At 48.6% G+C, this 20,366-nt stretch overlaps 1 protein-coding gene across 10 annotated transcripts in view; it reads left to right on the forward strand.

Annotated features, from left to right (window-relative positions):
* LOC117968270 (pre-B-cell leukemia transcription factor 1-like) overlaps positions 1 to 20,366 on the forward strand; it is a 79,272-nt gene that overhangs the window by 44,979 nt on the left and 13,927 nt on the right. For 9 of the 10 annotated variants that reach the window (XM_059007094.1, XM_059007092.1, XM_059007096.1 and 6 more), the window contains exons 3-5: positions 13,256 to 13,500; positions 18,436 to 18,626; positions 19,146 to 19,281. In XM_059007094.1, the coding sequence (XP_058863077.1) occupies positions 13,256 to 13,500; positions 18,436 to 18,626; positions 19,146 to 19,281 (572 nt within the window). Of the gene's footprint in view, positions 1 to 11,012; positions 11,113 to 13,255; positions 13,501 to 18,435; positions 18,627 to 19,145; positions 19,282 to 20,366 lie in introns of those variants that run through there. The other variant, XM_059007097.1, reaches the window with a different exon arrangement.

Consider the following 20,366-nt stretch of genomic DNA (forward strand, 5'->3'; position numbering starts at 1 on the left):
GTGCCTGCACTGATTCTGATTAAATATATAAGCACGTCAAAATAAAACCAAAGAACACACAAAGGGTGGGCTCCCGAGTGGCGCATCATGGAGTGCAGGATGCGCTCTATAGTCTGGACGTCGCAAGTTTGAGTCCAGGCTATTCCTTTGCTGACCGAGGACTGGAGATCCCAGGGAGCGGCGCTCAATTGGCTGAGCGCAGCCCAGGGAGAGGGAGGGCTAGGTCGGCCAGGGTGTCCTCGGCTCACCGCACACCAGCAACCCCTGTAGTCTGGCCGGGCGCCTGCGGGCTTGCCTGTAAGCTGCCCAGGGCTGCGTTGTCCTCTGACGCTGTAGCTCTGGGTGGCTGCATGGTGAGTCTGCAATGTGTAAAAAAGCGGTCGGCTGAGGGCACACGCTTTGGAGGACAGTGTGTGTTTGTCTTCGTCCCTCCCGAAAAAACACACAAAGACACTTTTGCAGGTACAGATTACGAGGTCGGGGGACAAGTGTAGTAATGTGAACAGACTGGGTGACTGGTTTAGTGGTACGGTATCACTGTGTTGAGCCACACTTCGTCAGTATATACAGTGCAGGGGGTTAGGTTTGGGCAGCAGTAGAAAGCCTTAGAGATTTCTATTCCAGTCTAGAAGCAGCGGTGACCCGAGTGGATGCATTGTACTGTGATCCATCGTTTCCACTGGGCACGCGTTTTTATTTAGTTGTTTCCACCCTCCTCCCCACCCATCGCCCCGGATAAGCGTGCCTCTGATAACTCCGACCCCATCGATGGTGCGCTGCTTACGCTGAGAGTACAGAAAGTGACCCAGAGATGCTGTCCTGCGCTGAGGAGCTGTGCTGGGAAATGGTGCTGTGCTAAGCCGGGCTCGTCGCCAGTGGCTCACAAGTATTATTGTACGTCTATCCAGTCCTCACATTGACCCCACAGAGGCATCATTTGGAGTCTTTGTTTCCTGCAGGAGAACGTTTAAAGTTACAAACCGCACACTCAGGAACTGACCAGCCAACCAAACACACATCTTGAAACCAGAGACACCAGGCTCCTGGCTAAAAGCCGTGACGCTGGGAATACTACCAGTTAAACACAGCTGCTGTGCTGCCTTATAGTTTAGTTCTCTGATTTATTGCGGCTCAGATTTAACCTATTAAGTACCAAATTAAATTATCTTTGAAAAAAATCAAAACACAAGCTGTGTTTCTGTAATTTGATACATTACATTTAGACTTAACTTTTGCAGTTAACAAAATTGAGTAAGTCTTCAACAATATAGCTGGAGAAAAATGCTGCAAAAGATTAGAAAGTAGCCTGTCCTCAAATGAACACGTAGACTTCTTATGACATTAAGTCGTTGGCAGTAACACAAGTTTCAGACATTTCACAAACTTCATCAGTTCCCGACATAACATCCTAATGTCTCATTACTGTAAAACTTATTTTAAACGCCCCAGTGTTTATTTACAATATTTGGCAGTAGCCCTGACGCCTATTGGAAACCAGCGACTATTTGAGACCCGGCATATGTATGTATGTATATGTGTGTGTGTGTGTGTGTATATATGTATATATGTGTGTGTGTTTGTATATATAATATAATTTATTATTTTTTTTATTGGTAAACAAGGATAAGCAAAACATTGGAAAATGAACAGCAGAGCAAAAAATCTGCATTGAAAAAACTTGATTGCATCTACCACTGTTGATGATAATAAAAACAGTAACATCCACTAAAGACAGCCCTGTAAATATTGGAACACAAGCGTTTATTACGGTAAGCTTACAGCACGATTTTAAAAAAAAAAAACAAAAAAAAAATCAACTTCAGAACATGGTTTAAAATGAACAATAAAAGCAATACATATCAGCTTTATCAAAAAAAAAAAAAATGTTCACCCTCAGACTTGTACATTGGTAAGCACGGACAAACGATGGAAAATGAACCAGCAAAGCACCTTCATTGCAAAACAACCGCATGAAATACTGTTAATACGAAAAAAGCCAACCCTGTAAATATCGGAAAATAAGTATACTGTGGGCTCACAACTGGTTTTAACATTAACAGTAAAAGACAAGCAGTGCACTTGAGATGGTAACTTCACGTCACATCGTCTGCTGGTCCAGTGGGTCTGGAAGCGTCAGGAAAATGAAACGTGGAGCTTGTGAAAACATCATTCAAGGCTTGTGGACTCCCTACTGCTCTGGAGGGAAGTGAAGATGGCCAGATTCATTGTTTAAAGAGGGGCAACCGTGCACATCTGGAAAAGAGCTGCAGTCCACAGAGCGCAAGAAGACAAGGGGAACTGTTCGAAGAGGAGCTTGAGCGAATGAACTGTTAATAAGTGACAGCCATGAAAGTGACCCTCGGGATGAATAATAAGAACTTTTTTTAAGGTACACATAATGCATAAAGTTTTTTTTAATGCCGTTCTTACAGTTTAAACCCAGTTTTGAAGCTTTTTTGAGCGTGCTGAAAGCCAAATACAGACTTGTTTTCTGATACTAACAGGGTTGCCTTTTTAGAGTATTTTTTCTTTTTTCTTTTTATTTCATGACTTGGTAAGCTCACTGTACAGCTGTTTGGGTGTATTGGCGGAACATCCAGTATGACGCGCATTATATTATTGTTCATAACCCGGTGTTTTAAAGAGACCCTATGTTTATTTACAATACTTCCCCGCAGCCCCGGCACCTATTGGAGACCGGCGATTTATTGGAAGTTTTACAGTATTTGTTTTAAATGAAAACCAGCATGAAAGTGAGAGGAAGCTAACAGCACAGCTAGACATTGCTGCTTGTGCTGCACCGAGTCGTGTTTCCATTTGCCTATTGGGATCCAGTTTGAAACCGGTCCAGTTCGTTTCCATTGACAGCAGAGCGGGATCCGATCTGAACTAAGGGGTCAGACGATACATTGATGTGAATGAATGAGTACTTCAGGGAAAACCACTCGGGGAATGGGAATTCATTACAATGGGGGAGTTATACAAAAACGTGATAAAAATGGCGATGCTTGTTTTTTGTGTAGTGAAGATCAGTAGCAGATTGTAGAGCCCCAGCTCAGTATGACGAGATTTTACGATTCTTAAAATGAGCTGGGAACAGGCGGTGTAATTCATTTGAGATGGACTTCAGCGATCAGTACTGTTCCAACAGCACATCTGAGCAGCTGTGCCCGCGCTACACCTGCTCCTGGATTCATTCAAGTGAACTGCACTCCTTCACTACCGCACTGCTCTGCGTGCCTTTCAAGGCTAAAGAACCGGGCGACGCCTCCTCTTCTGTCGGCACAGTTTGCTATTGGGGGTTAGTGGCGGCAAGTGGAAACGTGATCTAAAACAAACGGAACCTGTGCCAGGGCAAACATGGCTTTGTAAGCGTGCTGTGAACTGATCTCCCAGACTTCCTGCTGCACAGTGGAGGGGGCAGCAATCTCACAGATCCCACCCTCCTCTCTCTCTCTCTCTCTCTCTCTCTCTCTCTCTCTCTCTCTCTCTCTCTCTCTCTCTCTCTCTCTCTCTCTCTCTCTCTCTCTCTCTCTCTCTCTCTCTCTCTCTCTCTCTCTCTCTCTCTCCATACCCCTGTGCTGCCTGCCTCCCGGTGCAAGCCACAGTCAATACATCTCGTCCTTGCCGAGTGCTAAATTCCCAGCCCTGTATAATGAGACAGCTGGTTAGGAAGGCGCTGAGTGGACTCGATTGGAGCTTGTACTGCGATAAGACAGGAATATTACCGTTTATTCTTTAATACTTCATCCTGATGAATGGGCCTGCTGGAGCCTACTGACAGGCAGGCAGAGGGAGGGAGGGAGGCTGGGGAAGAGAGGGGCTGGGGGCAGAGAGGAACGCAGACTCCCTTACACTGCAGGTCTTGGCCATTGCTGGGATGATGGAGGCTGAAACCCAAACGTTTGCGTACTTGACGGACTTCCTAAAGCGAAATGGGGTTATGTGGTGTGTTTGTGGCTCTCTGGGGTCTTTTTCTCTAACGCTCTATGTCTCTCTCTCTCTCTCTCTCTCGCTCTCTGTTTTTCCTCACAACCCCTTCACGTGTGATTTGAGGACAGCTCAGAGGGGTTTTGAGTGAGCTGAGACGTTCAGCAAAGGTCTTACCTGCTAACATCTTCACAAACCACAGCGTAGAACAAGCAAAGCAGAAAATAAGTAGTCTCCCGAGTTGGTTCAAAGCTCTGTTTTAAGAATTTAGAAAGCAAACTACCACTTTGTTTGCTTTTTGTTGTTTTCTTTTTTTTTTTGTCTGGTTTGCTGATCGTCAGGCTGGACGCTGATGACTCTGGAAGGGGGTGGTCTGTGTTGAGCTGAGCCGAGTAGACTGGGCTGGAGGAGATGAATCTCGCTCCGTGCTGCAGCCTCCCGTTTGAACTCCGAGACGTCTTTGGATCCTAATGGCTTCTGAAGCCCCGCAGCTGGGAGGGACATCAAAGCACGCGCTCTGCCTTGCTTTCTCCTTTTATTTTGTGTAACCATAGCTTGCGGGCCGTCAGTTTCGTTACCTCCCTCCCTGTCTCCTGCACTTTCAAAAAAGCGCTCTCTCCTCTCTCCCTCCTAATTTTCTATAGCATTCATGTCACGTAGCGTGTTATTAAAATGTATTTATTCAACGGATTGAGGCCCCTGTTCTTTTTCTTCTTCGAGAAGATGATGCAGGATGATCCTTCTGCATAATTACCGCGCTGTCATTAACTCCTTCCTGTATTGGTACAGAGACACAGAGCTGTGGAAATCTTTCACTGTACGGTATTTAGCAAAACGATAAAATGGATTTATTTTATTTTTATTTAACCCGTTGAGGTTCAAATCTCTTTTTCAAGGGAGACCTGGTCAAGAAGGTGGTATAATACAAAAACACACACAAATTCGAATGGGCAGAACCAATGCAAACTACAATCAAATTACAAGAAACAATTTAGGAGCGCCGGCCATAAAAACACCACGTCTCTCCTACGTAGGTGCCCGTTTTTTGTTTTAACTCCTTTAAAACAAGACAGTAAGCTTCAGTTCTTCCTGAACTTTATTCCAAGACCATGGAGCTAGAAAACCCAATGGCTTTTTCCCCACATTCTGTACAAACCCTAGGAACTGAAACCTTAAACATAGAAAATTAAAGAAAATAAAAACAGGAGACAATACTAACGAATAACACACACACACACACACACACACACAGAGTCATGGACCCTCCAGTCATTCTGTTAAGTATGTTCCGTGTTCCCTAGCTGTGTTTTTTTGCTGATGGTTTTTCCCCCTATAATCCACGCTGCTCTCCCCCCTTCAGCGATCCCGTCTCACCCTGCGCTCTCGCTCTCCGCCGCTGGCTTTTGCCACTCCACTTGCCATGAGCTTATGTGTGAGTAATTAATGGCAATCAGTGTTTAATTACTGTAATTAAACAAGTCACAGGAAATTAGGCTGCAGCTGGGGGTGACGCGGTTTGTGTGGCAGTTGAAGCCTGCCTGTGCCACCGACACTGATCATTATACTACCGTGGCACTGGCATTCCTTCCTGACACATGATGGCATGCAAGAGGAACGGCACAATGACTCTGCGCGGCGCTGCCATTAGGATCCCCCCCCTGCCTCTCTGCGCCTCTGCGGTCTCTCGCTGCATCCTCCTTGGGACAGATCTACAAAGATATTGCTTCACTGCTCTGCGGTAGTGTTATTAATGTTGTAATAATAATTATTATTATTCGTAGTAGTACAGGGGTGGAAATAAGACTCCAGTTGCATAGCATTCACCCATTCCAAATTAATACAAGCTTAATTATGTAACAAGCCCAGATCTGTCTTATTAAACTAAAACCAGGAATGGATTAAACTGCTGTGCAATGGGAGTCTTATTTCTGTTCCTATATTTATATTCCTTCTCCTTCTTCTTCTCTTAGTGCAGTAACTTCACCATGGCAATATTACCCTACAGTATGGAGTGTGTCGTGTAAGGCTGTTTATTCACGTTTTATTAAAAGTCTTTTCCGCACGCAATAATGTAGCAGTGCTCTAATGATGGCTTTTTTTAATTGGTTCCGAGAATTCTCAACATGTCAGAGTTCCGTTTTAAACGTGTTTAATCTTTAAACCTGAATCTTTCCAGCCCTGGGTTCAGACGGATGTTGATTTCATTTATTGAGTCAAGTTTGCTGAATGTTTGGCTTTGTTTTAGAGGGGTGCGTTTTTAAGTTCTTAAACAATACCGAATGCATTGACTTCGGCGCCCTCTCTTCAGCGATGTTCTGCAAAGTTATCCCAATATAATCGGAGCAGTGGATCAATCCGCCAGGTTGATGGTAATGGTTTCATGCTGGTCTCTAACTTCGAAGAGGCACCTTCAGAAGTGTTTGGTGTATGGAGGGCAGTGGGTAGCCGGGGGGGGGATTCAGTTTACCTGATTGACTGCAAGCTCTGCTTCAGAAAGTCCTCCGACACCGTCTCTCAATCTGACGCTTATTATTTTAACCTCCATAACCGAGTGCGTGCAGCGCGGCCTGAAGCGCTCGGATCAGAGGCAAGAAGAAAAGCTTCCCATGTATATGTAGAACTCGAATTCTGCACCGCGGCTGCACATCTTCACAGGATGTTCCAAAACCTTGACCGCCTAACAAAATGCAACAGTAAGATACAGATGAAATCTATTTAGTAAAAAGCTGACATGTAATCTGAAGAATATTCTGAACCTTCTTAAATGTGATCCACCTCAACTAGAAGTATTTTTCAGCCATTTAAACTCAAAAGGTCCAAAAAACGTTCAAAACGTGACCTCCGTGACCTTTGGCGATGTCACATGATCATACTAACCCACCCTGTGAAATTTTAAATAAAACGCAGATCCTGTTCAATGCACTTTTACCCCTACTTTTTCTAATATAAATTGTAGGTAAGTTACATGAGAAACGGCCTGTAATATTTTTTTTTATTTTACCACATTGTGAACGATGTACCCACACTAGAAGGATGTATCAGGACCTAGTCTGCCCCACAAACACTGTGACAATGATCTCTGCCATCACCAGATTGGGTGCTCAGATGACAGTGTTCATCATGGAAAACCCAAAAGTTACAAATGAAAGCTGATGATAAAGCAGTCGTCGCTTATTGGTTTTTGACGCAGAAAGATTTATTCACAGGAGGCAGTATCAGTGTGTGTGTGTGTGTTTAAATCAGTACTGAACGGACAGTCATTGTACTTGTAGAAGTAATTAAAACTTCCAATCCTTTTTCAATACGTTTCGAAATGCACATGTTTTAAAAATGGAAGCTGTGGCGGGGCTGGGGGGATTGGGGGTCGGTAAGACTGAAGGAAGCCCCCTCCCCTCCCTTCCCCAGGTTTTTTTGTTTTTTTTCTCCTGGTTTTATTTGGCAGGAGCCTCGTTTCTCGGGCCTCCCTTCTGTGTTTGTCTGGGTCGGGATTGCCAGGAAATAGTTTGTCTGGCCTGTCGCTCTCCCTGACCATATTGGGCAATTTCAGAATTCAGGTTTCACAGCGAATGGAGAGGGATGTCATTCACACAACTCCCCCAACCACCCCCCCTTTCCTGCTCACAAGACCATTAAAGCAATTCAGCAATTCCATGTGTGAGGGGGGGGGGGGGTTTGCATACAGACTCGGAGATACCCCTGACCACCCCTAGATACTTCTTATTGTTATTATTATTATTATTGTTATTAATTTGCTGTGACCGCACTTGTGAAGGTGGGTCGCTGGGTTGGTAGGCAGGTACTGTGTGTTTTTCCCCTTTGCTTTGCAGAGTACAAGTTAAATCAGCCGAGACTTGAAGACACTCAATAGGAAAAGGTGTCCGGTTACAGTACACTTGACTTTTTTATAACGACACCTTAAAATACAAGTCGGAGGGGGTAAAACTGTTAAGATACAGTCCACCTGAATTTCTTTTATTGTATTAATAAATAATAATATTAGTTAAACTTTTTGCAATACTGTGCGTTCACTAGCATGAAAATAATTTTTTCCGAGGGCTTTAGGAAATGGAATTCTAGGGTTCATTTATTATTTATTTTCGCATTTAAAAAAAAAAAAAAAAAAAAAAGGTTTACTGTCAGAATGTCTGTGCTGTCCTCTTCATCCAGCAGTGTAATTGTAAAATCCTCCAGGCAGTGCAGTGCAGTGTTCGTGCCCTGGCAGTGCCCTGCGTCCAGGGAGCATTTCTCTTCTCGCTTGCTGAGCTGTAAGTTAGAACAGAGCTTGAGGTTGTCATATAAAACCACCACTGTAGCTACCGCTGCAAGTCGTAGCAGGAGACTGGCTGTCAGGCTTGCACAGATTCGAAAGGAAAGGAGGGAGGGAGGGAGGGAGAGGGGTGAGCTTGTGTCTGCTCTGCTCAAAAAGCGAAATAACCACTAACATGCACCAACGTATTTCACGTTCCATCGTGCGATTTCATTTGAATAATAGCGGATAACCGCTTATAGCTTTAAAAAAAAAAAAATACAGATTACAAAACAAACAACAAACTGATAAAGATAAATCAAGCAGTTTATTGTTTTTGTCGTGTCTACATGTATAGATTTGTGTACCAACACGATAGGACTGAAAATGAAGCCTTCTCGCTGCTGGGCTTGAAGTGAAAGGTTTAGCTGACAATATAAATAGCGGATTCTGCAGTGCGGAAGAGTGTTTTGTTAAAATAAAACTAGTTGCAAGTGTTTTCAGTTTTAGTTTCCGAGGTGTGTTGCTTGCTACTGTAGCGTTGCATGATCCAATTTCTGCTAATAAAATAAATGAAAGACCATTACAAAACATAAAATAAATGAACATGCACATGCACACACAGAAAGAAACCCATGCTCTCCCCAGCACATTAGACATGTCGTTGTGGTTAAACTTTTCCCTGCTGATCTCGCACAAGAGCACAGCCTGAGGTGGTTTGAGCGCGGGGTGGGGGAGGGGGTGGTGGTGGGGGAAGGGATTTTGGGGAGGTCACAAGTTCAGGAGAGATCTGCTTATGAATTCCAGTGCAGTGAGGCTGGTAGCTTCAGTGAGCAGAGAACAGAGGAATGTAGCTCGACAAGAGGGAACGAGGGGGGGTGGGAGAGAGAAAGAAGTTGTTTTTAAAAGCCATCAGGCAGCGAGCCTCAAACCCATGAGTTTTCATGTTTGTTTTACTAAGATCGCTCTGAACTCTTGATGGCTGCTGAGCGGATCTTGAGATAACAGAAAGCTGTTGTTAGAGAAATGAATTAATTAAATGAGTGCTGATTTTTCTAGGTGCGAGAAAGAGGGAGGAAAATCGGCACAAAAACAAAGTTGCCTGCTTTCTTCAGAAGATAAAAAGCCAGATCACAGATCGATTTTATTACCCAGTACAAGCAGGGGGTATTGCAAAAACAAACACCGTGCGCAATACAAGTTTTGTTCGTTCAGCTTCTTAGCGATTCTGTAAAAGAGAAATAGACTTGCTGCAGAATGCCTTTCTAAGCATGGTGAGCGTGCACGATTAGCCAGCCCTGTGAAGACTGTTTCTGGTTTACTGGCAGGTTAAGAGTAGTGTGCCTTTTCCTCCCTGCTTGTCAGTAACCGTGGCGAGTGTGGTGGGGTGGCTGGGGCTTCCTGTCCCAGTGGGAGCCGGCTGCTCACTTGTAGCTCCCAAAAATATATATATAGTAATTTATTATTAGTTTTTTCTTTTTTCTTTTTTTTTCCTGCTAGTTTAACACACAGACTACAGAGATGCATTGTTGCAAGTCGACCAGGATGAGTTGTTGTAGGGTTTTTGTAATTCTGTAACGCAGCTTCCTGTTTCTCTATAGCCTGGGCCTGCAGGGGGTAACTAATCAAGAATCAGCGAGCCATGCTAGAAAATGAGAACGTTCTGCAGGTGTGCGAGTTCGGAGCGTGGACTGATCCTCGTGACCCCCTGGTGACCTCCCCCCAAAAAAGGGGTGAAATGAAGAGGTGGTGTCAGAGATTGGGGGGGGGGGTACATTGAATTTGAATGCAGGGTGTGGAGTGAGGGAGAGATAAGGGATCTGTTTTGAGATTAGAAGTTTTTGCCACTTTTTGCAAGCGTTGACAGCGCTACATATAACACAACTCTTGATTCACATTAATCTTACCGCTTTGGTAGTCTGATGGTCTTTCTTAGAGAGCGGTGAGGGTATGGAATGGGTTTCCAAGGGTTACCCAGCCATGTTGTTGATGCTGAATCTTGGCTCATTTGTAAACTTTTCTCTGATACGACTGCATGAAACTGTTGTGCATGTCTGAAGGCCTCTCAAACCCAAATACCATCGTCATATATACTTCATTTTCTTCATTTGTAAATACAGACGTTCAACACTACTGCATAAACAACCGAGGACAGCGTCTCGCATTTAACATTCATTTAGTCGATTTGTGGTTAAATGATTTAAAAACTCATCTGACAGTTTTAAGTTGCTGTTTAAGCTCCTGAGCTGCTAACACCTCTTCTCTGACCCCGTGCTGGGCTGTGGGTGTGTGTTGAGGTCTGGCAATGGGACCCTCTTGTCTGTCTCTCTCTCCCTCTCCCTCTCCCTCTCCCTCTCCCTCTCCCTCTCCCTCTCCCTCTCCCTCTCTCTCTCTCTCTCTCTCTCTCTTTCTCTCTCTCTCTTTCTCTCTCTCTCTCTCTCTCTCTCTCTCTCTTTCTTTCTCCCTCTCTCTCCCTCTCCCTCTCCCTCTCCCTCTCCCTCTCCCTCTCTCTCTTTCTCCCTCTCTTTCTCCCTCTCCCTCTCTCTCTCTCTCTCTCCCCCTCTCCCCTCTCTCTCTCTCTCTCTCTCTCTCAGCTTCCCCCATCCTCGCTCCAGTCAGCCCAGCTGCGCTAGCCCTTTAAGATACACGGGACGTGTGCGTCCCACAAATAAATGTTGCAAACGTTCTTATTTTTGCAACGAGGTGCACAAAACCAGGGTTAAAAAAAAAAAACCAAAAAAAACGTTTGAACAAGCGCTCAATTCCTTGAGTACCTGAAGAGGTTAAAGGGGGGAGGGGGGAGGTCACTGGAGTGTAACGCAGCCAGGCTTTTGGACACAGAGTGGTTGGAACAACGTGACGCCCAGTATTAAAAATATCAAGCCAGTCTGTTTTTAGACAAAAGCTGATGGGACTGTTTGCCAAGGGTGTAATAGGTTTGTACACGTAAGCACTGCTTTTATTTTGTCTGTAGGTGTTGGGAGATTGTATGTAATGTGAGTGGTGTTTTGTTTTACTGTACCCAAGCGAACTGCTGTCTCTGGTATGCTTTACATGCAAATTAATCAACCGGACCACGAACTGACAATTATTTACCCGACCCAATGTAAAATTCTTGTTATTAGATCCGGATCCGACCCGGCCCGTATATGCACTGACTCGATACAGTACTAAAAACAGCGGGGTTTTTTCCCAGTCAACCTGGAAATCTAGCTGAACTACATAGTGTTTATTCCATTTTTATTTTATAAAACTTGTTTTCCTTTGTCCACAATAACAGTAAATGATTCCCACGCCGCAGATTGATGATAACCACAGTTTTCTGTGTTTTTTTTTTTCGTTTTTATTTCGCGTCCTTGATAATCAAATGCATGAATGATCTCAAAGAAACCCCTTCGATGCGGGTCACGTGTCTGCTGCTGCGCGCTGCAAAGCCGTGTCATGTGCTACTGGCGGAAGCCAATTCACTCAACAGGAATTATAAACAATGATTTTTAGCACCAAAGAGAGCCTCTTTAATAGTAATCGACAGTTTGTGTATTACCGAGTAAACAAAATCGCACCCGACTCGAGTGCTGCACGACAATTTTGCACCCGAAAACCCGTTCGGTACGGGTCGGGTCTCGGGTCCTCGGGTCTGGGTAGACCGGTGAAGACCTCTAGTTTGTTCCTAATGAGCGAAAACGGTTGTAAGTTTTATCCAAAGTGTGTGTGCGAATGGGTGATTTGCGGCTGTGTCAAGCACTGTTCATTTGCGTGGGAGAAACCTGATCTGTAACATGTAGCTACTGTGTAGGCTCTCCATGCTGAAGCAGGTAAATGGCAACGTCTAGTGCTGTCTAATGGGACAGTGCCACCTGCTGTTAGCAGGGGGAACTGCAGGCACCAGGATCTACACAGTAATCCATTGTGTCAACGCTTTGCAAAGTTCTGGGCTTGAAACTCACACTAGTCTTGCTGCTGCACCCAGTCCTGGCGTTCAGAACACCCCTCAATGAAGTCTATTATTGAAATGATCAGGAGCCAGGAGTTTGAGCTGGGTTAGAAACTCACACTAGTCTTGCTGCTGCACCCAGTCCTGGCGTTCAGAACACCCCTCAATGAAGTCTAATATTGAAATGATCAGGAGCCAGGAGTTTGAGCTGGGTTAGAAACTCACACTAGCCTTGCTGCTGCTGCACCCAGTCCTGGCGTTCAGAACACCCCTCAATGAAGTCTGTTATTGAAATGATCAGGAGCCAGGAGTTTGAGCTGGGTTAGAAACTCACACTAGCCCTGCTGCTGCACCCAGTCCTAGTGTTCAGAACTCCCCTTAATGAAGTCTATTATTGAAATGATCAGGAGCCAGGAGTTTGAGCAGGGTTAGAAACTCACACTAGCCCTGCACCCTGTCCTGGGTTTCAGAACTCCTTGTTGAGATATATCATCACAGTAGGAGTGCGTCTGGAGGTTTACTAAAGGAGCTACAAGGGAGGAACTAGTTCTTTAACTCCAGACTCCTGGCTCCTGATCATTTCAGTAAGAGACTTCATTGAGGGGGATTCTGAACGCCAGGACTGGGTGCAGCAGCAGCAGGTCTAGTGTGAGTTTCAGACCCCTGAAGCATGGACATATGTTACAGTTCTTCCTTGTATACTATGGAGCTCACACGTGTTGGATGAAAATGCACTCATGGTAAGGACAAAAGCCATTGACAAAGAGGCTGCTCGGCACTGCTACTCCAACTAATTCTTATTCTCTGCGTGATATATTGTATTGTAATGGAGGTCTGTATCTCGTGATACTAGAGCACAGCAGAGCTCACTGCGGATGACCAAATGGTTTTTGAATGAAGTATAAGTGTGTGTGGTTTGAATACATGCTCTCCCTGCCAATACATTGTTAGTTTAACAGAATAGTCCATTGTTGCGCTATCTTTTGATCTTTTAATGCATCATACAAGTAGCCCATCAGGACAATCGCATGTATCGTGATACGTGTTGTATTGCGACCTGCACTATTGTTTGGCCTCCTGAGTTTGTGTGTGGAGCTGTGAGTGCCCACTCTAACCTCTCCCTCCCTCTCTCCTGTGTGTTTCAGTGTTGAGTATTCGTGGGGTGCAGGAGGAGGACCCCCCCGATCCTCAGATCATGAGGCTGGACAACATGCTGCTGGCGGAGGGGGTGTCGGGGCCGGAGAAGGGGGGAGGATCGGCGGCCGCAGCGGCAGCTGCAGCAGCAGCGGGTGGCTCACCCAACGACGGCAGCATCGAGCACTCGGACTACCGGGCAAAGCTGGCACAGATCCGGCAGATCTACCACTCCGAGCTGGAGAAATACGAGCAGGTAGGCAGACAGGCAGATCTACCACTCCGAGCTGGAGAAATATGAGCAGGTACGCAGGCAGGCAGATCTACCACTCCGAGCTGGAGAAATACGAGCAGGTACGCAGCCAGGCAGATCTACCACTCCGAGCTGGAGAAATATGAGCAGGTACGCAGCCAGGCAGCACTCGCCCTGCCACCACTACTAAACACTCATGAGTGCTGAATGTAGAAACGCTAAAAGAAACTTGATAAATTCAGTGACAGATGTTTCATTTAACGTTTCTAAATTAAGCACGGTTTTATAATAATAATAATAATTATATACAGGGGTGGGCAGTAAGGCTCCCGTTGCAGAGCAGTTTGAGCCAGTCTGGGTTTTACATTCATTCAGTGAGCTTAATAACAATAATTACTGAGCAGTGTGAGACAGTTTGTTATATTGTGACATTTTTTTGACACAGTGCAATAGCAGGAGCTGCTGGTTGTTTACAGCAAAGCCCTGTCCATCAATGTCCTTATAAAAGCTTATAAAAGCTTCCCACAGTAAAAGCACAGCAAAGTGGAATAAAGCACAGTGAAAGTGTAGTAAAGCATAGGGAAGCATTGTAAAAAATAGTGAGGTATGGTAAACCAGGGTAAACCTATTACACACAAAACAGCCCCCCCCGCTCCTCTTCCATGCTGAACGCTCTCCCCCCCCCGCTCCTCTTCCATGCTGAACGCTCTCTCTCCCCCTCGCTCCTTTTCCATGCTGAACGCTCTCTCTCCCCCTCTCTCCTTTTCCATGCTGAACACTCTCTCTCCCCCCCGCTCCTCTTCCATGCTGAACACTCTCTCCCCCGCTCCTCTTCCATGCTGAACGCTGTCTCCCCCGCTCCTCTTCCATGCTGAACGCTCTCTCTCCCCCGCTCCTCTTCCATGCTGAACGCTCTCTGTCCCCCGCTCCTCTTCCATGCTGAACGCTCTCTCTCCCCCGCTCCTCTTCCATGCTGAACGCTCTCTGTCCCCCGCTCCTTTTCCATGCTGAACACTCTCTCTCCCCCCCGCTCCTCTTCCATGCTGAACACTCTCTCCCCCGCTCCTCTTCCATGCTGAACGCTGTCTCCCCCGCTCCTCTTCCATGCTGAACGCTCTCTCTCCCCCGCTCCTCTTCCATGCTGAACGCTCTCTCTCCCCCCGCTCCTCTTCCATGCTGAACGCTCTCTCCCCCTCGCTCCTTTTCCATGCTGATCGCTCTCTTTCTCCCCCCGCTCCTCTTCCATGTTGAACGCTCTCCCCCCGCTCCTCTTCCATGCTGAACGCTCTCTCCCCCACTCCTCTTCCATGCTGAACACTCTCTCTCCCCCCACTCCTCTTCCATGCTGATCGCTCTCTCTCTCCCCCCGCTCCTCTTCCATGTTGAACGCTCTCCCCCCGCTCCTCTTCCATGCTGAACGCTCTCTCTCTCTCTCCCTCCCCCTCGCTCCTCTTCCATGCTGAACGCTCTCTCCCCCCGCTCCTCTTCCATGCTGAACGCTCTCTCCCCCTGCTCCTCATCCATGCTGAACGCTCTCCCCCCCGCTCCTCTTCCATGCTGAACGTTCTCTCCCCCCGCTCCTCTTCCATGCTGAACACTCTCTCTCCCCCCGCTCCTCTTCCATGCTGAACGCTCTCTCTATCTCTCCCCCTCGCTCCTCTTCCATGCTGAACTCTCTCTCCCCCTCGCTCCTCTTCCATGCTGAACGCTCTCTCCCCCTCGCTCCTCTTCCATGCTGAACGCTCTCTCCCCCTCGCTCCTCTTCCATGCTGAACGCTCTCTCCCCCGCTCCTCTTCCATGCTGAACGCTCTCTCCCCCCGCTCCTCTTCCATGCTGAACGCTCTCTCCCCCGCTCCTCTTCCATGCTGAACGCTCTCTCCCCCCGCTCCTCTTCCATGCTGAACGCTCTCTCCCCCCGCTCCTCTTCCATGCTGAACGCTCTCTCCCCCCCGCTCCTCATCCATGCTGAACGCCCTCCCCCCCGCTCCTCATCCATGCTGAACGCTCTCTCCCCCTGCTCCTCATCCATGCTGAACGCTCTCTCCCCCCGCTCCTCTTCCATGCTGAACGCTCTCCCCCCCGCTCCTCTTCCATGCTGAACGCTCTCTCCCCCCGCTCCTCTTCCATGCTGAACGCTCTCTCTATCTCTCCCCCTCGCTCCTCTTCCATGTTGAACGCTCTCCCCCCGCTCCTCTTCCATGCTGAACGCTCTCTCTCTCTCTCTCCCCCTCGCTCCTCTTCCATGCTGAACGCTCTCTCCCCCCGCTCCTCTTCCATGCTGAACGCTCTCTCCCCCCGCTCCTCTTCCATGCTGAACGCTCTCTCTCCCCGCTCCTCTTCCATGCTGAACGCTCTCCCCCCGCTCCTCTTCCATGCTGAACGCTCTCTCCCCCCGCTCCTCTTCCATGCTGAACGCTCTCTCTATCTCTCCCCCTCGCTCCTCTTCCATGTTGAACGCTCTCCCCCCGCTCCTCTTCCATGCTGAACGCTCTCTCTCTCTCTCTCTCTCCCCCTCGCTCCTCTTCCATGCTGAACGCTCTCTCCCCCCGCTCCTCTTCCATGCTGAACGCTCTCCCCCCGCTCCTCTTCCATGCTGAACGCTCTCTCCCCCGCTCCTCTTCCATGCTGAACGCTCTCTCCCCCGCTCCTCTTCCATGCTGAACGCTCTCTCTCCCCCCCGCTCCTCTTCCATGCTGAACGCTCTCTCCCCCCCGCTCCTCTTCCATGCTGAACGCTCTCTCTCCCCCGCTCCTCTTCCATGCTGAACGCTCTCTCCCCCCGCTCCTCTTCCATGCTGAACGCTCTCTCCCCCCGCTCCTCTTCCATGCTGAACGCTCTCTCCCCCCCGCTCCTCTTCCATGCTGAACGCTCTCTCTCCCCCCCGCTCCTCTTCCATGCTGAACGCTCTCTCCCCCCGCTCCTCTTCCATGCTGAACGCTCTCTCCCCCGCTCCTCTTCCATGCTGAACGCTCTCTCTCCCCCCCGCTCCTCTTCCATGCTGAACGCTCTCTCCCCCCGCTCCTCTTCCATGCTGAACGCTCTCTCTCCCCCCCGCTCCTCTTCCATGCCGAACGCTCTCTCTCCCCCCCGCTCCTCTTCCATGCTGAACGCTCTCTCTCTCTCTCTCTCCCCCTCGCTCCTCTTCCATGCTGAATGCTCTCTCCCCCTGCTCCTCTTCCATGCTGAACGCTCTCTCCCCCCCCGCTCCTCTTCCATGCTGAACGCTCTCTCTCCCCCCCGCTCCTCTTCCATGCTGAACGCTCTCTCTCCCCCGCTCCTCTTCCATGCTGAACGCTCTCTCCCCCCGCTCCTCTTCCATGCTGAACGCTCTCTCCCCCCCCGCTCCTCTTCCATGCTGAACGCTCTCTCCCCCGCTCCTCTTCCATGCTGAACGCTCTCTCTCCCCCCCGCTCCTCTTCCATGCTGAACGCTCTCTCCCCCCCGCTCCTCTTCCATGCTGAACGCTCTCTCTCTCTCTCTCCCCCTCGCTCCTCTTCCATGCTGAATGCTCTCTCCCCCTGCTCCTCTTCCATGCTGAACGCTCTCTCCCCCCCGCTCCTCTTCCATGCTGAACGCTCTCTCTCCCCCCCGCTCCTCTTCCATGCTGAACGCTCTCTCTCCCCCCCGCTCCTCTTCCATGCTGAACGCTCTCTCTCCCCCGCTCCTCTTCCATGCTGAACGCTCTCTCCCCCGCTCCTCTTCCATGCTGAACGCTCTCTCCCCCGCTCCTCTTCCATGCTGAACGCTCTCTCTCCCCCCGCTCCTCTTCCATGCTGAACGCTCTCTCTCCCCCGCTCCTCTTCCATGCTGAACGCTCTCTCCCCCCGCTCCTCTTCCATGCTGAACGCTCTCTCCCCCGCTCCTCTTCCATGCTGAACGCTCTCTCTCCCCCCCGCTCCTCTTCCATGCTGAACGCTCTCTCTCCCCCCCGCTCCTCTTCCATGCTGAACGCTCTCTCTCTCTCTCTCCCCCTCGCTCCTCTTCCATGCTGAATGCTCTCTCCCCCTGCTCCTCTTCCATGCTGAACGCTCTCTCCCCCCCGCTCCTCTTCCATGCTGAACGCTCTCTCCCCCCCGCTCCTCTTCCATGCTGAACGCTCTCTCTCCCCCCCGCTCCTCTTCCATGCTGAACGCTCTCTCTCCCCCCGCTCCTCTTCCATGTTGAACGCTCTCCCCCCGCTCCTCTTCCATGCTGAACGCTCTCTCTCTCTCTCTCTCCCCCTCGCTCCTCTTCCATGCTGAATGCTCTCTCCCCCTGCTCCTCTTCCATGCTGAACACTCTCTCTCCCCCGCTCCTCTTCCATGCTGAACGCTCTCCCCCCGCTCCTCTTCCATGCTGAACGCTCTCCCCCCGCTCCTCTTCCATGCTGAACGCTCTCCCCCGCTCCTCTTCCATGCTGAACGCTCTCTCTCTCTCTCTCCCCCTCGCTCCTCTTCCATGCTGAACGCTCTCTCCCCCGCTCCTCTTCCATGCTGAACGCTCTCTCCCCCGCTCCTCTTCCATGCTGAACGCTCTCTCTCCCCCCTGCTCCTCTTCCATGCTGAACGCTCTCTACCCCCGCTCCTCTTCCATGCTGAACGCTCTCTCCCCCTGCTCCTCATCCATGCTGAACGCTCTCCCCCCCGCTCCTCTTCCATGCTGAACGCTCTCTCCCCCCCGCTCCTCTTCCATGCTGAACGCTCTCTCTCTCCCCCGCTCCTCTTCCATGCTGAACGCTCTCTCCCCCCGCTCCTCTTCCATGCTGAACGCTCTCTCCCCCTGCTCCTCATCCATGCTGAACGCTCTCCCCCCCGCTCCTCTTCCATGCTGAACGCTCTCTCCCCCCCGCTCCTCTTCCATGCTGAACGCTCTCTCCCCCCTCTCCTCTCCCATGCTGAACGCTCTCTCTCTCCCCCCCGCTCCTCTTCCATGCTGAACGCTCTCTGTCTCCCCCCCAGGCGTGCAGCGAGTTCACTAACCACGTGATGAACCTGCTGCGGGAGCAGAGCCGCACTCGGCCCATCTCCCCCAAGGAGATCGAGCGCATGGTGGGCATCATTCACCGCAAGTTCAGCTCCATCCAGATGCAGCTCAAGCAGAGCACCTGTGAGGCAGTCATGATCCTGCGATCGCGATTCCTCGACGCCAGGTAAGAGAGAGACCTCCCTTCCTCCTTCTCTCTCTCTCTCTCCCCCACAGGCCAGCAAGATTGCAACCCTCCATGGGTAAATGTCCTGGTAAATAAATAAATGCAGTCCAACCCTTTTTAATATGACTTTATCAAGAGATCACCAATAGCATGGCCGAAATGCATTGAAACACATGAAACACACAAGATATACCTGTTTTGCTGTCATTAACTAATTTTAGGTCTTTTTTTTTTTTTTTTTCTTCTCGCCATGGAACTAAATAAAGGAATTGCATTACAAGACCCAGTACCGTGATTGCAATAGAGGTCATTGAAGAACATCAAAAATGAAACCGTCCAAAATACTGTATGTGTGTATGCAAAAACAAAGCTCATGTCTCCTCCCTCCCTCCCTCCCTCCCTCCCTCTCGCTCTCTCTCTCTTTCTTTCTTTCTTTCTTTCTTTCTTTCTTTCTTTCTTTCTTTCTTTCTTTCTTTCTTTCTTTCTTTCTTTCTCCCTCCCTCTCTCCTCTCTTGACAGACGCAAGCGGCGCAATTTCAACAAGCAGGCGACAGAAGTTCTGAATGAGTATTTCTACTCGCACCTCAGCAACCCCTACCCCAGCGAGGAAGCCAAAGAAGAACTGGCCAAGAAGTGTGCCATCACAGTGTCGCAGGTGAGCATCGCGGGCTTCCCTCAGTGAAAGCATTGTGAAGAATAGAGAAGTGTGCCATCACAGTGTCGCAGGTGAGCATCGCGGGCTTCCCTCAGTGAAAGCATTGTGAAGAATAGAGAAGTGTGCCATCACAGTGTCGCAGGTGAGCATCGTGGGCTTCTCTCAGTGAAAGCATTGTGAAGAATAGAGAGGTGTGCCATCACAGTGTCGCAGGTGAGCATCGTGGGCTTCTCTCAGTGAAAGCATTGTGAAGAATAGAGAGGTGTGCCATCACAGTGTCGCAGGTGAGCATCGTGGGCTTCTCTCAGTGAAAGCATTGTGAAGAATAGAAAAGTGTGCCATCACAGTGTCGCAGGTGAGCATCGCGGGCTTCCCTCAGTGAAAGCATTGTAAAGAATAGAGAAGTGTGCACATGTATTACAGCACCCCATTGCTTCTGTAGTTCAGCAGTGTGCACATGTATTACAGCACCCCATTGCTTCTGTAGTTCAGCAGTGTGCACATGTATTAGAACACCCCATTGCTTCTGTAGTTCAGCAGTGTGCACATGTATTAGAACACCCCATTGCTTCTGTAGTTCAGCAGTGTGCACATGTATTAGAACACCCCATTGCTTCTGTAGTTCAGCAGTGTGCACATGTATTAGAACACCCCATTGCTTCTGTAGTTCAGCAGTGTGCACATGTATTAGAACACCCCATTGCTTCTGTAGTTCAGCAGTGTGCACATGTATTAGAACACCCCATTGCTTCTGTACGTCTGATTTGCATATGAAATCAAACCACTGTAAATGAAAATTTGGGAGAATTGTCAAAATAGGCAAATTAGTGATTGTCTAATTTAACTGATGACTTTCATAGGCTACACGTGTGCAATTCATTTAAAATAGTAAGAGAAGCACACACAGCCACAAATGGTAAAATGCATGAGACTTTAGAAGTTTAAGATGCCTAATTAAAACACAAAGTTTTCTAACATTTTCACCCACGAGTGCTGATTGTTTCTGATTTCTGATTGAAATTCTCAGAGCCAGAGGTTTTCATGCAGGCAGGTATATAAAGGATATAAAGGATATAAATGACACA

The sequence above is a fragment of the Acipenser ruthenus genome, chromosome 34 (assembly GCF_902713425.1).
Source record: "Acipenser ruthenus chromosome 34, fAciRut3.2 maternal haplotype, whole genome shotgun sequence".
NCBI lineage: Eukaryota > Metazoa > Chordata > Actinopteri > Acipenseriformes > Acipenseridae > Acipenser > Acipenser ruthenus.